This window comes from Passer domesticus, chromosome 7 (assembly GCF_036417665.1).
Source record: "Passer domesticus isolate bPasDom1 chromosome 7, bPasDom1.hap1, whole genome shotgun sequence".
NCBI lineage: Eukaryota > Metazoa > Chordata > Aves > Passeriformes > Passeridae > Passer > Passer domesticus.
The window spans coordinates 48,450,269-48,472,104 of record NC_087480.1 but is presented as its reverse complement, the minus strand read 5'-3'; the positions used below and the strand labels follow the sequence as shown (position 1 = coordinate 48,472,104).

At 42.9% G+C, this 21,836-nt stretch overlaps 1 protein-coding gene across 7 annotated transcripts; it reads right to left on the bottom strand.

Annotated features, from left to right (window-relative positions):
* Positions 1 to 860: 860 nt before the first annotated feature.
* Positions 861 to 21,457, bottom strand: MCOLN2 (mucolipin TRP cation channel 2). Of its 7 annotated transcripts, none has more exons than XM_064428436.1 (14): positions 21,374 to 21,457; positions 17,617 to 17,776; positions 15,819 to 15,992; positions 12,511 to 12,652; positions 11,891 to 11,978; positions 11,662 to 11,758; positions 11,103 to 11,202; positions 9,535 to 9,650; positions 8,306 to 8,455; positions 6,921 to 7,022; positions 6,658 to 6,780; positions 4,024 to 4,230; positions 2,779 to 2,894; positions 861 to 1,532 (listed from the first exon to the last, which is right to left on the bottom strand). In XM_064428436.1, exons 1-14 carry the CDS (start codon positions 21,421 to 21,423, stop codon positions 1,496 to 1,498), a joined length of 1,662 nt encoding a protein of 553 aa, XP_064284506.1. In that variant the 5' UTR covers positions 21,424 to 21,457; the 3' UTR covers positions 861 to 1,495. The 7 variants fall into 7 exon arrangements, with proteins under 7 accessions (XP_064284506.1, XP_064284508.1, XP_064284511.1 ...); XM_064428438.1 differs by lacking the exon at positions 21,374 to 21,457 and adding an exon at positions 21,174 to 21,260; XM_064428441.1 differs by lacking the exon at positions 21,374 to 21,457 and adding an exon at positions 20,486 to 20,590.
* Between the last annotated feature and the right edge of the window lie 379 nt (positions 21,458 to 21,836).

Here is a 21,836-nt window from a genome sequence, read left to right as displayed (position 1 = left end):
CAAAAAATCTGTTCTTGACACCTAGCTGCAGCCAAAGCAAGGGAAAATGGCATTCACTTTCTACAACCACAATAAAAAGTATAATTTTTACAAAGGTAAACACTAGGAAGAAGATTAAATAAACCAAAAAAAAAAAAAGAGAGAGAGAAAAAAATAAGGCTGCCACTCATCTCAGGGCAGCATTTTGAATTGCCTTTGCCATTTGAAACACTGACAAGCCAGAACCTGCAGAGAACACCACTAGTAGTTCAGAACACAGAGCAAGGCTGAGTCCTAGCCAACACACTGACATCACCTACTAAAGAGTGGCTTTTTTAGAGAGCAAATAGTGGGGAGACAAAAGTGGAGCATCTCATATAATAGTACACCCACCCCTGGAAGTGTCAGCATCCCTGGAAGTTTCCAGAAATAGCTGGTTAACATTTATGCACTACTATCCTGGAAGGGCTTTTAAGTTCCCCAAGTCCTCTGTTCTCATTGAATAAAGTTTATAAAGAGGCAAGAGAAAAGTGCAGTCTTTATAGCTGAACACCCCAAAGACAGCTAGAAAGTCACCTGAAGAAACAAATTGCTAAACTCAGTTGCTACATATTTTCTTCCAATTAACATGTGCTTGAAATAGAAGTAAAATTCCATGGCACTGGTTTTGCCTGAATTTGTCCTCTGGATTACGACAAATACTCACACACACAAAAAAAAAAAAAAAAAAAAATCTTTCCAGGAGCCTTCAGATAATGCTTACCATGAAAGTTTTCAACCCTGTAAAGAAGTACTAAATTATAGTTAATGCAGTAAGTTGAATTTGGACACAGTATAAATCAATATCGTGGTTATAATAGAAAAGACAGCCAAAAAAGATAAAAGGATAACAAACTGCTTTTTAGTGAAGCTGTTAAAGAAAAGACTGTGACTTATAAGTACTTTCTGTTAAAATGATATACAAGAGGGAAAACAACAGTTACTTTCCACTTTTGTGCAGCTTTTTTGTCTTACATAAATTTAATTCAAATAAATTAAATGTGCCAGGTAGAAATGACAGGCTGAATGCATCAAGTTAAATGATGAACTCCTCCCTTCATGACTTCTTTTTATTTAATACTTTTAAACACAGGATTTTTTAATTATTTTTGTATCATTATTTTTCTTATTAACAACGGTTGATTCAAGGCCATTTTCCTTTCTCCTCAATGTCATTAGCAAACAGAGCTTCCGCAGACAATGCTCAAGGATCAGTCTTCTCTAACATGACAAAATTTGAGGCAAGAATACAGAATTCTTCACAGCTCTTCTCCAGACACAGCTTCTGGGTCTCCTGTTGGTCAGCCAGCTGCTGTCACATCAATACCTTTCTTCCCCCAAAACCTTAATTAGCTAAGACAAGTGTGTTCATGAGCAGATCCAGATGGCAGGTTCCACTACAATTTGGAGAATTATCCTTCTCCATACCACTATGCTTTCTTTGCATATACCAGTAGTGAATTTCAATGTGCAGTCATCAATTAATAAGTATCAAGTTGTCATCACTCTGTTGTCTGCAAAGAAAAAAATTCACAATTCTCCAATCAGCAAGAAATGCAACAGGAAGCATCTACCCATATGAGCTCAGTTTTGATCCTTCATCTTTGCTCTCCCATTTCCACATACAACTCTAACCCCTGCACTGGACAACGATGTAAAACCTGCTACAGTAGCAAAAGCTCTAGATCTTCACTCCAACCACCAGCCTTGTGCCCTCAGTACTGCACAGCATAGCATGGTGTACATTTATTATGCTCAATAATAATTTTGCTCACACAAATCTCTTATTCTGCACAGTGATTTGCAGGTGAACATGAAGCTGGGCCTGGCTGGAATTCTTGTTAACTGGTTGGTTTTCATGTGCCCCAGCAGCCACTGGGATACCTGCCCATCATCATCATCTCACATGTTCCTTTCTTGGCTATGGGGTCCCCTTCTGCCAGGGCACACCAAAAGTATAAAAATGTACTTCACAAAAGCATCAGTATATAAGCAGACAACTATCCTCCTGCTAAAAGGGGATTTGTTACACCAGTTGTGATTAAGTGTCCACATTTTAATCTGCTCGTTCTCCCACAGCCTGGCTTCCTTGCACAGTGCCCACAACCATTCTGTGCACAGGAATGGATCATCCTGGACTGTCTAGGGACAGTGACAAGGTCCCTCCTGTCTCTAACAGGGCTTCAGAGGTTTTATGTAGCCTCAGAAACAGAATTCAAAGCAGACCAGCAAGCACCAGATGAGACATTTGTCTCTCACCCCCACCTTAAAAAGGACCACTGCCACAATGCCCACAAGGAGACATGTACCAGTGTGTTTCCAATATTCTGGCAGATGGTATTCAAACAGCTTGCCTCAGACACAGCATAGTTTTGGGATTAAGCACCAACCTCTGGCTGAATCACCCTCTCACTTTCTGCTACTACTGCAAGCTAAGTAGCAAAGCTTTTTAGAAACAGACAGCTTGAAGCAGAACCCTTGGTAGTTTCCTGCTGTACTCCACAGTCCTCTCATCAGCTTTTGCACAGCAGTTTTCATGAGAGTCTAACAGTTAAAACAAGTTTAAGCTGAGAACTGCTGCCTTTGCATCATCAGCTGACTAAAGATCTAACGTGAAGTAAAGCACAGGAGGAACAACAGCATGCAAATATCAACAGGCTGAATTCTGGATACTCCAGCATTCATGGAGCAGCATTTTGCAGTGAGAAGGTAGATGTTGTACTTCTCAGGAAAACACTAATTAAAAAACACCCTACTGACCTCCTGCAGCAGCAGAGGAGTGGAAAAGAAGTTCTGTCTTTTCTGTAGCCAGCACTGCTATGGTCTTTTAGAAATTCATGTAAATCTGTTGCTGGAAAACCACTTTGTTGGTATTTCTGAAAGAAAAAGCATTTCATTTACAACACATGGAAGTTACTGGGCATGAAACATTCTAAAATTTCCTCTAGAGTGTGGCAGTTAAACCAGATTATTTCGTTCAATAATTCAATATTGCTGTAGGAAGGAAAGAACCCGTTCCCATCCCAGAAACACTACATAGCTTGCTTTGTTCCAATATAAGTGACAGAAAATTCACATTGTTCACAGATTCTCTTATGTTTTGTTTGCTGCCCATAAGGCCAATCAAGTGATCTCAGGCCATAATGGTATTGATTCTCCCTTGTTCAGTGAGCTGCTGTGCTCACTGCAAGTGCCCTGGGCTCCTTTTCCCTAAAACCTCTAATTCTGGATGTGAAGAGTTCAGTGTGTCTATTCAATATTGCCATGCTGAAGAAATGCTATGAAAAAAACAAGTTCAGCATACTGAAACAGCTCCCAATTGATCCATGTAAAATGCTCAGAGGGAAGAGTCACTAAAACACCATTTTTTTGCAGATCAGACCATCCAGTAGACTAAGAAGCACAGACAATTAAGCTATATTTCGAGATGCTTCAAAAGCAAAACTCTTGCTTGGTCTGGAAGTTGTAGTTCATGTCAGACCAGCCTTATTTTGCTGGCCTGTATGTGACACCAAGACAAGAACGAGATGAGAGCTGAAGGGTGTGATCCACATTGCCCTCCCACTGGTCACTGAGGCTACCAGCAGCACAGAGGGCAGAGAGCATTTGAGGTGAAGAACAGAAGGTAATTACTGAAAACTGAGGTTCACTTTCAGACAGTCCGTACTGGAAATGGATGGCACAATTCTAACTTGAACGAGAAGTAGTGCACCTCTCAGAAGACATTTCCTTTTAACCACACATTTCTAAGCAGCACATTAAAGAGGCCTGGACACCTAAATGACTTTAGAGTTATCTGCTTGAACCTTTCCAAACTCCTGCCAAAGGCATGTCTCTGAGACATCAGCAAACCCAGCCATCTGTCCAATTTTGGCACAAACTAAACTAAAATATTTTAATAACCTCATCACACATCAGTAGCAAAGGTAGATGGTATGGTGTTGAGCAATTAACAAGAAAGAATACAAAACTGAATAGAAGTGCAACAGAAAACAAATGCTTTACCTTTATGGTGTCATAGGAGTCAGTAATGAGTGCAATAAAGAGGCTGAGGATCATGTATATAAACAGACTAATGAAGGAGTACAGATATAATCGGCTGAACATCCACACCAGGGAACTCTTCTGTTGGATTTGAGCAAATGTGGCAAACATATCATCACCATTGACCAAAGAAAACAGACATTCAGCCACTGTGTTCAGATCTTCAAACTAGAAAATGAGTACAAATTATTAGCAGAATATGAAGATCAATCAAGACTCAAAGACTGAGTTTTACTCAAAGCAGACAAAAAAGCCAACTCAGGCAATTAAATGCTACCACACTTCCCTGTACATTCAGGCCAAAATATGCATCAGTAATAGAAACTATTATGTAGTTTGTGTAAATAGTATGTAAAAATATCATCTTGACTAAGCATGATGTGTTGAGATCAGACATAAGAATATTTATTATCAAATAAAACTTGTGACGTTCAACAGGCAGAACAGTAAATAACTGACCAGCACAGAAAGCTACTGAATTATAAGCAATTCTGGACCTGCAGAAAAGTATCACTCCATTTCCCAAAGCACAGCTGAAGTGATTTCACAGAATCTACACAGTGGTAGTATGCTGGGAACACAATCCACATTCTCTGGCTTCCCAGCTCTGCAGCATTACTGGAGTGTGCGTAATTAATCAATACAGTGTTACAGGGCTAGAGTCAGCACATAGCCCTCAGAACTCAAATGGTCCAAACTGAATTAACAATCTGTCACTCTTTGAGCTGTAAATACAAGCTACAGTTGTATTATGAAGCTACTGGAGCACAGCCTGTACAAAAATCATGGTTTAATTTCAAGGACAGTCCCTTAAACTCCAAACTCCATTTCCCCAAACTGGAATGTGTCCTGAAGCTACCAGGTAAGCCCACTTCCCATTTTGCTCTGTCCTTCCAAGTAACTGGATTTCTTAACTACAATTTATTGGACAATATGAATTAACAGCCACATTAAAATATTGTGTATTATCAATGAACTAACACTATTGTGGCCCCACAATGAAACAAGATGTCAAGAGGTATATGCTTGTAAGGAGAATATATTGGTGCACAGGAACAGCAGGTCTGGTTTACACCTATGGCTTTTTTTATTATTCTTTTTGAATTTAATTTTAAAGCCATTGTCAAACTCGGCAGTACATTATCCAGGAAGACAAGAGGCATGGCACAGGTAATTTTTGAGCAACTCAAGTTTGATGCATTGACACAGAGAGAGACCTGCCAAGGACTTCTCACCTGGAAGCCCCTGGACTGACATAGCACAAAATTACTCTGACTGTAGTAGAGGGTGTATTTCTATATTTTTGAGCATAAGGAGCTCTCCAGTGTTTCTGTACACCAGGGAAGACTCTTCTCATCTCTTCCAGGATGGCTCAGTGGCTGGAGAGCCCCTGGGAGCCAGCCCTGGGCTGCCTTGCACAGTGCCACATCGCCTTCCTGTGGGACACTGGGGAAAGGGCAGGAACGGGAATCCTCCCCAGCTCCAGCTGCTTTCCTTGACATTAATACGTGATATTTAGGCAAGAAGTAACATTGTCACAGATAAGCATGTTGACTGCCCTTCCTATGGCTCAGATAACATACTTGTGGCAGGGACGTTACAACAGTAATTATGCTGTGCCTTATAATGTTATAAACAACTGAGCCTCTAGTGTGGCAAAAGATCCCACTGCATCCAGCATTCCCCAGAGAAATGCATTGTCATCAGCTGGGAATGTGCAGGCTGAATCCTTGCATTGCCCAAAGGGGAGAACCCCAGTAAGCTGGGGCAACGCAAGCTCTGCAAAAGCACTGCAGCACGTCTGTTACACACACTGTGTGCACCCAGAGACCGAGAATGAGAAATCAGACATTTGTTAGGCATTAATGGACATTTAGAATTTGCCACGACAGGAATCTGCTCTATTCAAACTGTCACACAGAGCATCTGCCAAGAGGAAAGGCAAACAAGCTTTAGGGCTGTTTTGGCATGTGTTCTAGAATGTACAAAGCCTTGCTCCTGCACCCAGGTTTCAGACAAGACATACCAGGAACACACTTTGATACAAACCTTAAGAAAACAAACAAACAAATCCACAACACACCCCCACACAGGAAGGGAAGCAAACAAGACAAGCATTCATCCATCCCTTTATGAGTCTCCATCCCTTTATGAGTCACAATTTAGGAGCTAAAGTTACATAGCATGGGGAAGATTTGGAAAAACAAGGCCAGAGCCAAGGCGATTTTTTTTTTTTAAAGTTCCAGCGAACTATTTAGTGCCTCTTTAACCCAGCTGAAGTGGGATTGCCAGAAGAGGGCAGAAGAGACAGACCAATGCACGTGGCCTGGGCAAACCATCCCCTCACCACAAGCAGCCTGGTGCTGGAGATCACCCTGACTTCGAGCAGACAGTAAAAGCAAGAGTAGTTATTTTGTTATAAGGAGCAGGTAGAAGGAGCTACAGATGGAATGAGAAACACGCCCATGTTCACGTTACAGCTTTTAAACAGACATTTTCATTTAAGACACATTTCTCTTGGTTTGGCTAGGAGCTACACACACACACAGATGTTCCCATCATTACACCACAAAAAGAGGGATACTGCTGATGTACCTTCTCATGATAAGGTCCCAGGACAATCCAACCACAGAAAGTGTAGCCAAGATAGATCATCCCAGCACAACAACAAAACCGCAGCACTTTCGGCAACGATGCCTGCATAGTCAGAATGAGCACCTAAGTCAGAGCAGAGCAAAGAAGGGGGGAAAAAAATCAAAAAAGAATTAGAGAGAGAGCTGGAAAAAAGTGGCATGTATATATACATATATATATATAAAGGTATGCTTTAATTTTTAGACATTTGATTCTCTCCTTACATTGTAGGTTTGAAAATATCCCAGGTATCGGATGACTCCAACCCAGACAAACAAAGTTGATGTTCCAAGTAAAATGCTGCAGACATCATAACTTGTGAGGTTCTGAGGGATGCAAACAGAGCAGGTGGTCAAATTACAAAGCAGTACATATGTCTGCTTGACTGCTATTCAAGTTCCAGCAGTTCAAACAAACAAAGCAGGGCAGCCTCATACTGAAAGCTGTTGCTACATCACAAAAATCAGATCAATGTGAACTGCAGTTATTTACTGAGATCATTCAAACACAACAGTGCTGCAAATGGAAGTACACCTATGCTGATATTCTTGAAATTTTGCATGAAGAAAAAAAGCCCTTAGTTTGGTTACAACACAGTTTCAAAATTCGATTGGATAACTCAAAATTTACTATTTGCTGCTAGGCAAAGAAGCTCTCGTGCACTATTTAAAAAGCGTGAGCCATCATTTACACAAAAAGTGACCCTTGGGACTACAGCCCTTTCCATGCTTACATGCATTTACATCTCTGAACAGGTTCTCTGCCAGCAGATCAGAACCTGAGCATCGTTTCATTACAGTTTTTACCACAACCAAATCTACTTGCACTTTACTTCAGAAGGCTAGAACTGGTTGCAGTAAGCACAAGAGAGCCATCTAGCTCAAGTTTTCCTACTCTCAATCCCCTCCTCAACCTGCAGCCAGTGATTCCCAAGTGCTTCCTCTGAAGGCCACTCTGGGATCTGCCCTTTGAGCCTCAGTACACATGAAGCAGGAGCAGCACACCACCTGCTCTGTTTTTCCCAGAATACAAAGTTTTGTGAACACATGAATTGTTGACACACATCTATTGAAGATTAAAAAAAAAAAAAAAATAGAAAAAACCAACCCCAAAAGCCTCCTGAAGAGCTGCCAGCTGGACAAAGCACATTGATTTCAGCAAGCCCAGGCAGGGAGGTCAAGGATGAGCAGGTCACACTGTCTGTGCCTCTGCTTGCCAGCAAAGCAAGCTGTGACAATCCCCCAAGCCATCAAGAGCCCTACTTCATTCAAGGGGAGGACTCATGGTTTCCCAGTCCTGCACATGCTGCTTCTTACAGAACAAACAACTCAAATTGTTGGGTCTTTCTGTTAGGACCTGTCTACCCACAGGTCCCATACCAGGAATTAGGGGTCTTAGCACTGTGGAAATAAGATGTTTAAATGGCTTACATGGTCTCACAGAAAGACTTTGGGTAAGAGTGACCAAAAGTAGTTATTAGATAAACTAGGAAATGGACTGAAATAAGCAAACAGATGACTATTGACTATTATAGCTCACTTTCACCTGCCCCCAGATTAAAGCATGGTTGTAGCAAGATTAGTATTTTAGCCAAATATGGAATTCTTACCTTGGCTTTTATTTCCATTTTTAGGATTGACCCAATGATTGTCATCACATCACTGATAATTACCAGGACATACCACCCGTTCAGGAACTCCAGGCGATCAGCATAGCAGACACGGCGCTTGTATTTCTCCAGGAAGAAATTCACAAATCTCTGTTGACAAGCATTTACATGTTTAGTTACAGGTCACCTTGGATGAAAAACGTGGCAATGTTCAAGTTCCACACAACAGTATTCACTGGAATAGTAGTTTAAAACTTATTCTCAATAGCAACAGAACTAAATAGGGAAAAAATTAAGATGGATTTAGGCCAGTGAAAATGAACTTTCCACAGAACACTTGATTTCATAACCCATTCCCACCAACCTGACCCTGGCCTGTTAACGCCTTCACCATAGGTGCTATCCTCCTCTAACAGAGCAAGACCCCCAACTAAAGAAGTGAAAAAACTCAAATGCAGCTACAGGGCAAGAGCTCTCATTTCCCACAGAGCAAACAATATCACCTCTATGCCCAGCACAGCCCATCTGCTTTCACTTGCTCTTTTTGCTCAGAATAAATGTGAAGTGCCTATTCCTGAGAGCAGTTTGACAATGCCTCTGGAATCACATCCTCTTGACTTTTGGTCTTGTTTCCAAGCTACAAAAAGGACATATTGAAGTAGATAAACAAGTGTTTGTATTCTCATATCCTACCTACCATGGACTCTTCTAACTCTCATCAGCCACATGCTTACAAAAAAAAAAAAAAAAAAAACAGAACAGACAGAGTTAGATTATGTGCTGTGCTTTACATTTTCTCCAGGTAGAGCTGGCTTTGAGGGATCTTCATTAAGGCATTAATTTATGACTAGACCTCTATGGGAATTCCACTCTGAAGCCAGGGAAGAAAGAGTTGTGGTTTGGAGGTGCAGGACACTTTGCAGCACAAAGACTCAGTTATTCTGTCTAAAATCCTGGGGAGGGTGGGGGGAGAAGTCTCCTTCTTTTGCCCGTTGAGAGATACAACAAAAGACTTCAAATTCCAGCACTACACAAATGAAATCCATTCACAGTTATCAATTGTCCACCAAGACACCTACACATCCTTTCTACAGGTAACAGTAAGAGGGACATCTTACAACAGGTTTACCCACTTTAATGCTCCATGTTTCAAAAGGTCCCCTCCAGAGGACCAGCAGCCAAGAAGGCAGAGACCAAGCAAGCATCAAGGCCACGAGCACCGTGCTCACCTTTTGCAGCCTCCAGGCAAGAACGATGGAGCGTGTGCAGAGGATGAGAGAAGCCAAGCAGCTTAATATGACAAACCCATCAAAGACTAGAATGTACTGAGTGTTCTTCTGGAGAACTGTGAAGAGCCACAGAAATAAAGTAAGGTTAGACTTTTCATAACTTTTTTTATGCAAGTTATGTGACATTTTGTAACAATTCATGCTCAAATACTCTCACCCCATAAGCAGATGGGTTACAAGCTGCATTCTTCCTACAAGCATATCTTGAACACAGCTCAGCAGATAATTACATCAAGACAGTCATGGGGGCTGGGCCACAAGAATGAAAAATATGTTCAAGTTCTTCAAAATAAACCCAAAAATGGGTACCTTAATACCTTACCTATCCAAATGTGCTTCCACAGTGTTACAACCACATGAGGCAAAAGAAATGCAGATTTGGCCTCTATCAATGCCATTAAATTTTTAAAAAATTCCCACCTTAGTCCGCAATAAGAGACTGGTTGGACTTTCTGTACTGTTTTCTTTTCATCCAAAAATTTAAAAGCCATCATGTGAACACAAATTAGGTGTCTTCCTTTGCTTCCTCACATCAATAATCCCTATCTTTTCCATAACATACATTTTTAACTATATGAAAGAGGCCAACACTCAATTTCAATTGTTGCAATATCCCTTCCGCTCACCTTTATTACTGAATTATGCATGCTCCCTCAGCTGGTAATTAGACACAAAATAAACTACTCAGGAACAGGTAGTTGAAAGAAATTACTGGACAGAGATGGAAGCCAAGGCACTTTGAGGTTATTCAGAATATTCTATAAATTACCACTTTAATATCAGCACAACACAGCATTATCAGAGAAAAGCTGGCTTTGCTGAAGCAAAAAGCAGCCCACTTGACATATTTATTAATCAAGATACTGTATAGCACACTCAAAAATATTGTTCCATCACAGTCCTTTGCAGCAAGTCACCACATGGGAGAAGCAGTTGCAAAGCCTGTCACAGCTGCTGTTTCTTTAAGGGTCTTTTAGTGCACATTCCTGAGCTGTCAGACCAAGCCTTAACACTGCAAATACATGGCAGATGCCAGCCTTTGTTCATACTTTTTGCCAGCAGTGGCAAAAAAAAAAGCCAACACAAAAACCAAACTTTCAGAAATAATACGCGTCAATCAGGTAGAAGAAAAATAAACTGAAAGCTGTAGGAGGCTTCAGTTGGAAATTTATCCAGTGTTAGTGGATTAAATTGAGTTATCTCAGAGAAGCACAACAATTAAAAATCTATGGAAGGAACATTCACCCTCCTTGCAGGTGGAGCTCACTGCTAACACACACTGGCATGCGGAGATGATCATGTCATCTCACAACACCCTCACAAAAGGAATTATTTCCTAGCTCTTGATTAGCAAGAGGTAATGAATTGCTTTAGGCAAGTTGCATTGTTTTACAGGCAGGGGGATGAACAGGCTGGGGAATGTCTTGCTGGGCAGACTGCTACAGACCAGGGAAAGCAAAGGGAGACCCATAACTGCTGCTCTGCAAACACACGTGCACCACACTTACCTGAGTTAAATATGTGCCAGTCTTTGCATTCCTGAATGTCGGTGTCACTATCAAAATAGACCTTGATTTTTCCACTGTGGGCTCTATTATTGAAAGTTATCTGAAAATACAGAGCTACATCAGAAACAGGAGTAAGACTGCATTCCAGAAAAAGTAATCCTGCTGAGTGCCTTGGACACAGCATGCATTAATACTGTTGATCAGATAGGCTTTAAGAAAGTTGCCCCCATAAATGATAGTGCAGGCATAATTTGAGTGGATCACATGTATTGCCTAATGAGCAGTATTCCAAGAGGCCAGACTTCACACTCAGTCTTTAGATGAAGAACAATTCCTTATCCCTCTCTCAGGTTATGAGGTTACCAACTGGAATATGTTACAAAGCAACATTGTCCCATGGCAGCAGCATTTCAGCAGCCTTTGGGAAGGAGGGGTGAGGGCCAGCACATGCTCAGCTGTGCTTCTCCTGCAGGCCAGGTGTGAGGATGACACCTACACCTTAACGTGAGCTCTCCTTACATATACAGGGTTGGAAGTGCCACAGCCCATTTTCACTTACAGTGTTTTGAAATGCATAGCAGTCAGGCAATTCACGGGCATGGATTGTCTGAAGAGCAATGCCTTTCAGCTTGAAGGAGATTTCAACCTGTATAAGCCTGGATATTTGAAAAATTGCACAAAGATATTTAAATATCACAGAAATATACACAAACTGCACAAATCAGAATCCACCATATTAATATGAGAGAACAAGTTGGAATAATTTTTTTAAAGCCCCATAACTTTACCTGTAAAATTCAAGATTGAAAAAAGAAGAGTTCAGCTTCAGTTCAGCCTTCTTACCAGTTAGTTCATTTGGCTTTAAAAGGATACATTCTGTAAAGTCAAGAGGAAAATATGTTATCATAAAAACTTCACATTGAAAGTAGCATTAAACTAAGATGATCAGTGTGTTATAGCAAGTCCTGATCAGGCAAAACATTAATTTTGAGCAAAGCTATTCAGAAGCCCAGCTAGTGGGGTCAGAAGCAGGTTTGTGTACCAACTTGTGAGCAGCCAGGACTCAGCTCTGAGAGGCAGGAAGGGCACCCACCCATGGAAGGTGCAGACTGACCAGCACCCAGAATTCCCTGTTTGAACCTCCTGCACAGAGGGGGAACAGGTGTGTTTAAGAAAAAGAACAGCAAAACACCACCTCAGCATCAACTGCAGATTTGTAGGTGGTTGAAGAGAGCCTCTTATAATCACAGCTGTCTTTCCTAGACAGGTGCTAAAAACCAAGAGGGAAATAGGCAAAAAGCATGGCAATGTTCCTGTGATTGCCACACAAAAAGCTACTGGTTTTAAGCTTTAGAACTAGGATTCAAGTACTCCACAGCACAATATTTTAAGTGCAACAGTACAGTACCTGTTTCAGTAGAAACATCTATGTTCAGTGTATCATTGGAAGGAAGCGTGCCTCTCTTGTACTGCTGTTTACAGATTTTTAGACCTGATTCTTCATGTTCATAACCCAGGGTCCCCAGGGATATGTTCTTTAAGTGCCTGTACTAGTTTAAAAATAAAAACGGAAGTAGAACTTAGAGAAAGTAATTGTTTTTTTTGCATTAGAAAGCAAATTGAAACCTCAACGTTATAGGTATCAATACAGGCTTTTAAATGAAAAACCTTTCACATAAAAGCTTCCCTGTCAATTTACACACAGGAGGGCTGCTGGCCGCTAATTAGCAGTGATCAGCATCCTGGTGACACAGTGGCCAGGAGCCCTGTGCCTGCTGGGCTGGCTGCAGATGATCACCCACGTGTCAGAGAGCTGCTCATTAGACCTCAGAGCAGTACTGCTGCTAGCCACACACCCCCAGGGACAGCTTCACCTCATGAAGGGGACAGTAGTTTTCACACCACCTGAAACTCAGTTGTTGTACACATGGTCTAAGTCATGGTTCCTATCAAATCCATGCCAAGTTCAAACCATGAAGGAGAGGAGAGGAGAGCAATGGACCAACCATGAAGGACAGGAGATCAATGGACCAGCCATGAAGGACAGGAGAGCAATGGACCAGCCATGAGGAACAGGAGATCAATGACTAACCATGAAGGCAGCTGCCTGCCAGCTCAGTTTCCCAAGAGCTAACACTGTCCAAGACAAGCCAGACAGAACCATGGCCTTTTGGGAAGAAGGCATGAACACTAGCAATTCCTTAGTTTTTACCATTACCTGACCTAGCAAAAGAGCTCAGGTCAGTGTACAGCAGTGGTCTGCTCTCAAGAAAGCATTTAGCTTTCTTGAAGGCCTCAAGTAAATCAGCATGGGAAATCAGGCAAGATTTCTCATTACTTAAAAATTTGTTCAAGTGGCTTTGACAAAGATTAGTCCCTTTTCCCGTTTAACACGGATTTCTTTATCATGCATCATTCATTGTCATCCTATTTCCCCCTTCCTATGGGCGTTGTGGCCACTAGCCCATCTCATCAGTGACATCCCAGCAGGCACCAACCACCACACACTGCATGCCCAGGAGTGGAACTGCAACAGGAGCTGCCACACTTGTATGCAAAGCTCTGCCTTGCAGTGCCACTTTGAGTACACAGCTCAGACAGCCCAGGAGCAAAGCATGGCCTCTCACCCTGCCAGTATCCCAGCTCAGAGCAAGCCAAGGAAGCCACCTCTGACTAAGGCAGGTCAAGTGAGTGGAAACAGCAGTTAGTCACAGCTCCTCATCCCCCTGAGGACATCTCCAGATCACTGCCTGCAGCAGCTGCTGCCCCAGCCACGTGTGCTCTCAGGCTCTGCCCTGCTGACAGACAGCACGAGGTGCTGGGCTACCCACACACCACCCCAAACAACACCAGGAAACAACAAAAGCAACATTCCTGCTTATAAATTCCCAAACAGCCTCAGAGCAGGCAGCAGAATATCCTGGTCTTACAGCCACAGGGCAGAACACAAGAGTAACAGCTTCACACAGCTTTGTGTGAAGCAAATAGCTGAAGTTGCTATTACACTTTTTTATAATATAAGTTTTAAATTTGTATTAGAAATTTTGTAATAGAAACTTCAGTTTGAACCCAGTAGAAAAGCAAGGGAAACCTGTGTACTCTTCCATGTGTAAATGTATGTTTGGGCTTTTATGGTGGTGGTCTGTTTGGGGTTTTTTTCCAAAGTGTTAGAATATCCCCAGTGGTATATTACACAAAGGCTAAAACTCAGTTTTTACAACTCCAGCTTTGCTGTGCACAATTACTGTTTTCTGTAATGTCATTTCCTTCTGCTTCACCCACCCAACCATGCATTTCAAAAGCACAAACCAGAACACCAAATCCCATGTCCTCTAGCTGCCCATCTCAAAATAAAATTTAAAAAAAAAGAAAAAAAAGCTTTGCTTTTAGCTTGGGAGTCATCTAGATTGGCTCTTCCCACAAGGCACCCTCTAAAGACAGACCAAAAAAAAGGCAACAGTAGCCAATGTTCACCTGAAAGCATGCTTTTTGAATTCTTACATGTGATATGGCACAGGAATGGCACAGGACACTAAAGAACCCAGATGTCACAATTTAAATCTCCTTAAAGGATATGACTATATTTATTCCACACAGACATTGTATGAAGAGACCTTTTTCTGATGCCTGGCTCATTCTTGAGGATATAAAGCTATTACTTCTCTACTGTCTTGTATCTGGAATTCACCTCAGCCTTAGTGCCTACAAAAGAAGGAAAGTGAAACAAAGCAAGCAAGGGAGAAAAATAAATAAAAAAGAAAGCATGGTTTATTGCAGAAACAGTAGCAATATGGAGAATTCAAAGAAGGATAGAGAAAACTACGTCACCATTCATTTCAAATGGCAGTACTGAGAGTCTTAGGTCTTGTCCAGCACTTTTGATCTGCTGCTGGATCTGCTGCAGCTTACAGGAGAGGCCAGGAGAGCAGCAAGCCCCCACGAGGGGGTGATTGAGAGAGGTTTGATACTTCACAGCCCTGAAACTCTCAGATGCTGCTGGGCACAGCTGCATTGGCAACACTGCTTTAATCCAGGTGCCAGAGCTCATGTCCCAAGGGCAGTGACAATGAAAGATGATTTAAAGCCACTTTTTATTCATCCTGTGTTAGTAATTTCTGGGTTTATCATCATTCCCAACACAAGACACATTTCATATCCCAGAGTCTTTCATCTCGTGACATCCAAATATATTAATACTAAATACAAAAACTTTTACAGAATTTTCATCCTAGATTTACTCACTTTTCTCTGACAATTATAAAGGAACTGTCTTTAAAATATCATCCTTAATCAGAGTGAATGCCTCTACACTCCTAAGTACCATGTTCCCCATTTTGAGGCCTCAAGCCCTCACCATGAAGCTGCAATTCAGGAGAGCTGTTAAGGACACATATTTTGAAGCATGAATAAGCATATTCAGGCTCATAGGGCTCCAAAGTAAGACCTAAACCAAGGTTCCAGTTCATGCAAGATGAGCAATTTTCAAATTTTCTGGATTTTGGTATTAAGAACTACCTGAGTAAAATTCTGGTTTGGATTCATCTCCAAGAGATGAAAACTTAGCTACAACACAAACTTGAGGACATCCCCTTTTCACTGCTTCAGTGAAACACCAAACTGAAATCCAAACATGGAAATAGAAAATCAGAAGCTTAGCAGAAGTTTATAGCTGTAGCTTCAGCTTTAACACAGTTATCAACACACACTCACACCTACCTGATTAATAACATAAAAAATGCTATCATAAGCATCCTGTTGTGTGTATATACTGCAGCTGTAGTCATCTTCATCAGTTCCAGAATAGCCTTTCAGGAAAAGGTGTTTAAAAGCATCAATGTTTTCCTCTTTGAATGAGACCACCAGCTGGTTACTCAAACCAAAAAAAACAAGCTGACAAGAGAAAAAAAAAAGAAATTATTTGAATTTTGAACAGTGGTTAAGCAGCAGCATTTTGGAAACAGCTTGAAATTACAATAAATACAAACCAGACAAGTGCCTGCTGCTGTAACTCTGGCAGGAGCAGAGCACCCTTGAACCAGTGGCATAAGATTACCAAAGCCAAGGGTATCACATGCAGGGCAGGCGAAACAGAATCTAACTGCAGCAACTGCACAGACAGCTCCACCGCTTGCAGCTTTTACACATCATGGACCAACAACTCCAACCGGGATTTGCAAAAACCTTTGTGAAGGATGCAAATGGCAGACAGGCTAACTTAACAACACAACCTGCTGCCCCTGAAATGCTCTGCTTTGCCATGGACAAATCCCTGCACCTTTCCCACCTCGGGCATGGCACAGGATTAGAGCAATAAAAAGCCTCACCTGCCTGACCCAGGTGCTGCTTAAGGAGGATATAACAAGCAGGAACAGCAAACAGCAAGGTTACTACTGAAGACTTGGAAATGGATGGCCCCATTTCCACCACCACCACCAATGAAAACATAAATAGAGCCTAGAAACTGCTCGGTTTTCCACAAGAGCTTCTTCACAGGCACAGCAGCAGGAGGATATCCCCCAGCCACGTGCCTGACATCTGAGCAAAACCAACGGCTGACAAGAAAATTTTCAAGCAGCAGTCCAGAAAAATCTTGTGGGCTTTGAAAACCAAGCAGCAGAGCACCCCTGCAGCTCACAAAGGACAGTGGGAGACTGGGGCAGCAGACAGAAAAATCACATGTTCAGTGATACCCCCAAAAATGGAAGCCAGTGGGTTAGGACAGATGGCAGTACTGAACCTCCTCAGAGACATGTAAAGTTTAGACATGTGAAGTCTTTGAAGGAAGAGGAACAACCCAGCATGTATATTTAGGTGCTCTTGCAAACTGTCAGACGTCAGTCTTGCATTTCAAAGGTTCAGAAAAAGTAATTTCTACCTATGTGTGTGCCCCATTTTGCTTTCCTCCACATGCAGTCACTGTTAGAGGATTGTACCACAACCAAATGCACTGTGACACCAGTGCAGTTCATAAACACCCTCTTCTTTGTCTCCATGTAGTACCTCAAACAATACAAACAGACTTTTCAAATGCATTGTCTGATGACAGAAGCAAGAGGCACATCCAGTTCCTGCAGCCCAGCCATCCCATCATCATCAGAAACCACAGCATCTTCACACTGAATGTGCACACCTTAATTTTCTGATTAGACATCAGGAAATAGCACTTTTGAAATAGTCCAGTGAAACTGTAACCTAAGAATGCCACAGTACTGTGACAAGCCTGAAGATAGTGCTGAATTTCATGGGAAGAGTAACTTGCTTTAAAGTATGTCAAAAATGGCAAAATTTTGACATAACACTTTAAAGCAATGACTGCCCTAAAAATCTCCAGGAGGTTTTTATAATTTATGTTATTGTTCCCCCTTGAAACACCTTTCACAGTATTCTTTTCTTTATGGACTGAAGTGGGAGGTTCAAGCCAGTAACAAGTGCCCAGGGATGGCAAAGGCCCAGAAGCACAGAGCTGCTTCTCTTGCACATCATTGCTACTCTAAGAGTAAAACCAGAGGATTACCTGTGTTGTAACCATAAGTATCTTCAAAATCTGCAAAGCCAATTTCCATGGTATCTGACGTCTTGCTCTGTATTTTTCACATGGGTTCATGAAGTAAAACTTCAAATCCTCTTTCAAAGCAGTCTCTTTTAGATCCAAATCTGACTGAGTCATCATATTTCTGCCACAAAAAACATATTAATTAGAAACCAACAGAACATTTTGGCAGACAATTTCCTCATTGCAGTATCACCTCAGATCACCACATGACATAAAAGGTCCAAAATAGTTTTTCCATAAGATAAGGGTTATCTTATGGAAATGCAAAAATATTTAGTGATGTGATCACATCACTAAAAATCCTTCAAACACATCTGATCATTAAAACACACCATTTAGACAAATAATTAATAGGCATTAAATAAGAGGGTCTGTAATAGAAAGAAATGTAGACTTGCTATTACTCTCTTAAAAATCAACTTGAAACAAAGAGGGACCACTGTTAACATATTTGTTAATTCTAGCAGAAGAAAAAGGTGTCTTTAAGATTAAACCAGAGCAGGCTTTACACACACTTCTCTTATGAACATGCAGCTTCAAGGGCTAAATTCATAGGCATTTATTTATTTAAATACCTGGGCATTTAAAAATCAGAGGACTGAGTACATTGGACTGTTATTGTGTTTTAAATCAGCTTCAGTTTCTCCTTTTCAACTGAACGGGACATTGAAAGAACTTTACCCATCTGCTAATAATTTTAACCCTGTTTTCCAGTGTCATAAACTTTCAGAACTTTCCTACTTCACACACAGATCAGAACACAACTTGTAATTTTTTTTCCTCTCTTTACAGGTTAAGAGTATCATATCTGACACCAGCTGATTATCAGTCCCATTGACCATTCAGAATGTTGTTCCCAGTGTTCTGAATTTTATAAAGGATAACATTTTGTCTGAGGCTCAAAACCAAAAGCATCAATTCCAAGTTTTCAGATACTTGGAATACTTTTTCATTTTTACTTTTTGTGTCCTTACCTGTCAGAAGTGCACAGATATTTAAGCTCAAACTGTAGATCACAAAGGACATTTGATTTGTTAGAACCAGCTGTCCCACAAGAAGAGACATTTCAGTTAAAGAAGCACAGTAAAGCTGACACTGTGGTGTTTCCTCAGAAGAGGAAGTGAAAACAACAAAAAATCTATTTTAATATTAAAAGCTCAAAAGTTATCTTTCCTACCCAGCCTTAAATCAATCTTTCATGAAGATGATGAGAGGCAGGATGATTTTGGTTTTTGAAGCAGAAAAACATGGGAAGTTTCCAAGAAGAAGAAACTGCGGGCAGCATCCCATTTAAACATATAATAAAAACATACTGGACCAGCTTTAGTAACATCTAAGATGCAAGAACTCTGAAAGATGCAAACACACCTGGCAGAAGAGCATGTGATAGTTACAGCTGTGAGCACTGGTTAAGGACACAGGGACACACATGCTCCAGTCCTGCACTGACACCAGAGACACCACTGCTGCTCTCAGCCTCTCTCCAGCAGGCTGAGTGTGGGTACACAGAGAGCAGAGCCAACCCACAGTGAAAGGGACAGCAGGAGGTGGGAAAGAAAGAGGAAACAGGGTCAAGCCAAATCTGGTCACATTTTAAAGCATGAAGGCATGACACAAGAACCACTCCAAGACTTCAGCAAGAGCCTTCCCTAAGCTTCCAGTAAAAGCATATCAGAAGTGACAAATCTTTAAAAATAAAATAAAAATTAAAAAAACCCAAACAAACACAAGCCAAAACCTCACAAATCAAACAGCAAACTTTCTAATAAGTGGGTTTTTAAAATATTCAAATACATAGCATAAAAACCATAATGGTTTATTCCAAAGATGTGTGTCAAGACCTTGCAGATATTCCAAAAACTTGATGTTGACTAATAACAGCACTTTCATCTTTGCACAACCCTCATTTGTGGCTAGAGATTATTTTCATTGATGTCTTTACCTCCCTTTATTAATTAACTGTAGAAATTATGAGCAGAAAACTTGTTCAGCAAAAAGCAGCACTTTTTTTTGCTTAAGGGAGATCAAAGATTCAAGCCTGTATCACTGTTGGACTTTGTCTTCCAATTTAAAAAAACAGACATTCTCTGGCGTAGTATTTAAGAAAGAATTCATTTTTAAACAGGTGAGACAGGTAACAGGACAACAGGTGAAATAGATCAACTGGTTTTGAATTCATTCCTTTCTAGGATAGATTAAAAATTACATCCAAATAGACCACATGAAATCAGCAGAACTAGAACCTCCAACCAAAGCACTGAAGAAGTTTAAAAGCTCCAAGAGACTACCAGTGATTTATCATATTTAAAACAAACCATCTAATTCTACCACACTGTCATTAGCCTAATAATCTAAACCTAATTGAAGCAAAGTACCCAGCGCAGGACAGAGCAATGAAGCAATTAAGTTCTGACACGGTGGTGTAATTAACACCACTTAATGGGTTTCCACAGCGTTTTGTGAAGCACTGACACAATCAAATTTTCGGTGAATGAAGACTAACTGCACAATGCATGCTGAGGTGCACATCCAGCTGTCATGTGTCATATATTACTACTGGTACTAACTCAGCTCTAGCAGCTGCACTGCTGTCACCCACACTTCACTGCTGTACCTGGCAGCACAGTCTGTTGTTCAGCTGTTCTGTAGCGAGGCATTTTGGAGCTCAACATTCCACTCAAGAAAGAGGTTTCAACTATTTACAGCTACCTACTCATGAAAAGACTTGTAGTAGTTAGCTCTTCACCCAGCAGAAAAAGCCCCATTGAACCAAGTGGCTAAAGTGCGCTTAGTTAGTGAGCACAGTCACCTTCTTTAATGAGTAACTCACTAGGGTGGCGACACTAACAGCGCCCATCAGAGCTCCGTATCAGCGACATTTATCTGCTTGAGCTCTGTATCTTGGAGAGGTATTAACGAGAACCCTGGGGTCCTAAGAAGGCAAGAAGGAGGAAAAAAAAAACGAGAAAAAAAGCCATCCTTGAGCTGAGTTATACGTGTCATATTGGGGAACCCCAGCTTCACCTTCCCGATCTGCACTAAGCTCAGCACGCTGCCAGAGGACGGCACCGCTTCGCTCTTCTCAGAAACGTCGGGCAAAGCCCTCCCGTGCAGGGCTCCCAGCGTCTCCCCGCCCGGCTGCCGCGGGAGGAGCGGCCGCAGCCGGGCCCGCACGGAGCGGGTGGAGGGCAGGACCCACCTGTGCGGCAGCCCGGGAGACACGCGTGTGCCGAGCCGGCCCCAGAGGGACACGCGTGTGCCAGCGCCGGCCCCAGAGGGACACGCGTGTGCCGAGCCGGCCCCAGAGGGACACGCGTGTGCCACGAGAGCCCGGGAGGGACACGCGTGTGCCGAGCCGGCCCCAGAGGGACACGCGTGTGCCACGAGAGCCCGGGAGGGACACGCGTGTGCCAGCGCCGGCCCCAGAGGGACACGCGTGTGCCACGAGAGCCCTGGAGGGACACGCGTGTGCCAGCGTCGGCCCCAGAGGGACACGCGTGTGCCGGCCCGCTGCCCACCTGTGCCCAGCGCCGTCCCCAGCGGCTCCCCCGTGCCCGTGCCCCGGCGCTGTCGCGGCCCCGGCCGGAGGATGGACAGCCCAGCCCGGCCCGGCCCGGCCCGGCCCGCTGGCGGAGCAGCGCCCTGACCCCGCCGGGCGGGCCGGCCCGAGGGCTCGGCACCGCGCCCACCCCGGCTCAGCCCGGCCCGCTTCCCTCACCCGCTGGCGGCGGCCCGCCCGCCGGGGAGGGACTTGAGAGGGATCTCCATGGGCCGCGGGGCTCGGCCGCTGCCCAGGCGGGGCAGGACTCGGCGGAGCAGCCCCGGCCCCGCAGCCCGGCAGCCTTTATGGCCCGGCGGAGGAGGGCGCCCGCCGCCCACGTGCCCCGCCGCCCCTGCCCCGAGCCTCGCTGCTCTCGGGCACAGGCGCGACTCTCGGCCATGTCCCGCGCGGGGCTGGTGTGACACTTGGGGATGTCCTGTGCAGGGCTGGGAGTTGGACTGGATCAGCCTGGTGGGTCCCCTCCAACTCAGCATAATCTCTGATTCTGCCATAACAGGAGTTATCTTACTGCCAGCTAGTAGTTGTAGACACGGCGATAGCATGCAGGGAAGACTGCAGGTGAGATTAACTACTACAGAGTTGGTTGTCTTGCAGGTCAAGAGGTATTTAGTTCCTTCAA

What these genes read in the sequence shown, in the direction of transcription:
- MCOLN2 (XM_064428436.1), bottom strand. Translation starts at nt 21,423, where the DNA reads ATGGAGATCCCTCTCAAGTCCCTCCCCGGCGGGCGGGCCGCCGCCAGC. An exon ending in AGATGTTTCTACTGAAACAG is followed by an intron (nt 11,979 to 12,510) that starts GTACTGTACTGT and finishes TTGACTTTACAG; the next exon opens with AATGTATCCTTTTAAAGCCA. An exon ending in ACTCCTATGACACCATAAAG is followed by an intron (nt 2,895 to 4,023) that starts GTAAAGCATTTG and finishes TTTTTCTTTCAG; the next exon opens with AAATACCAACAAAGTGGTTT.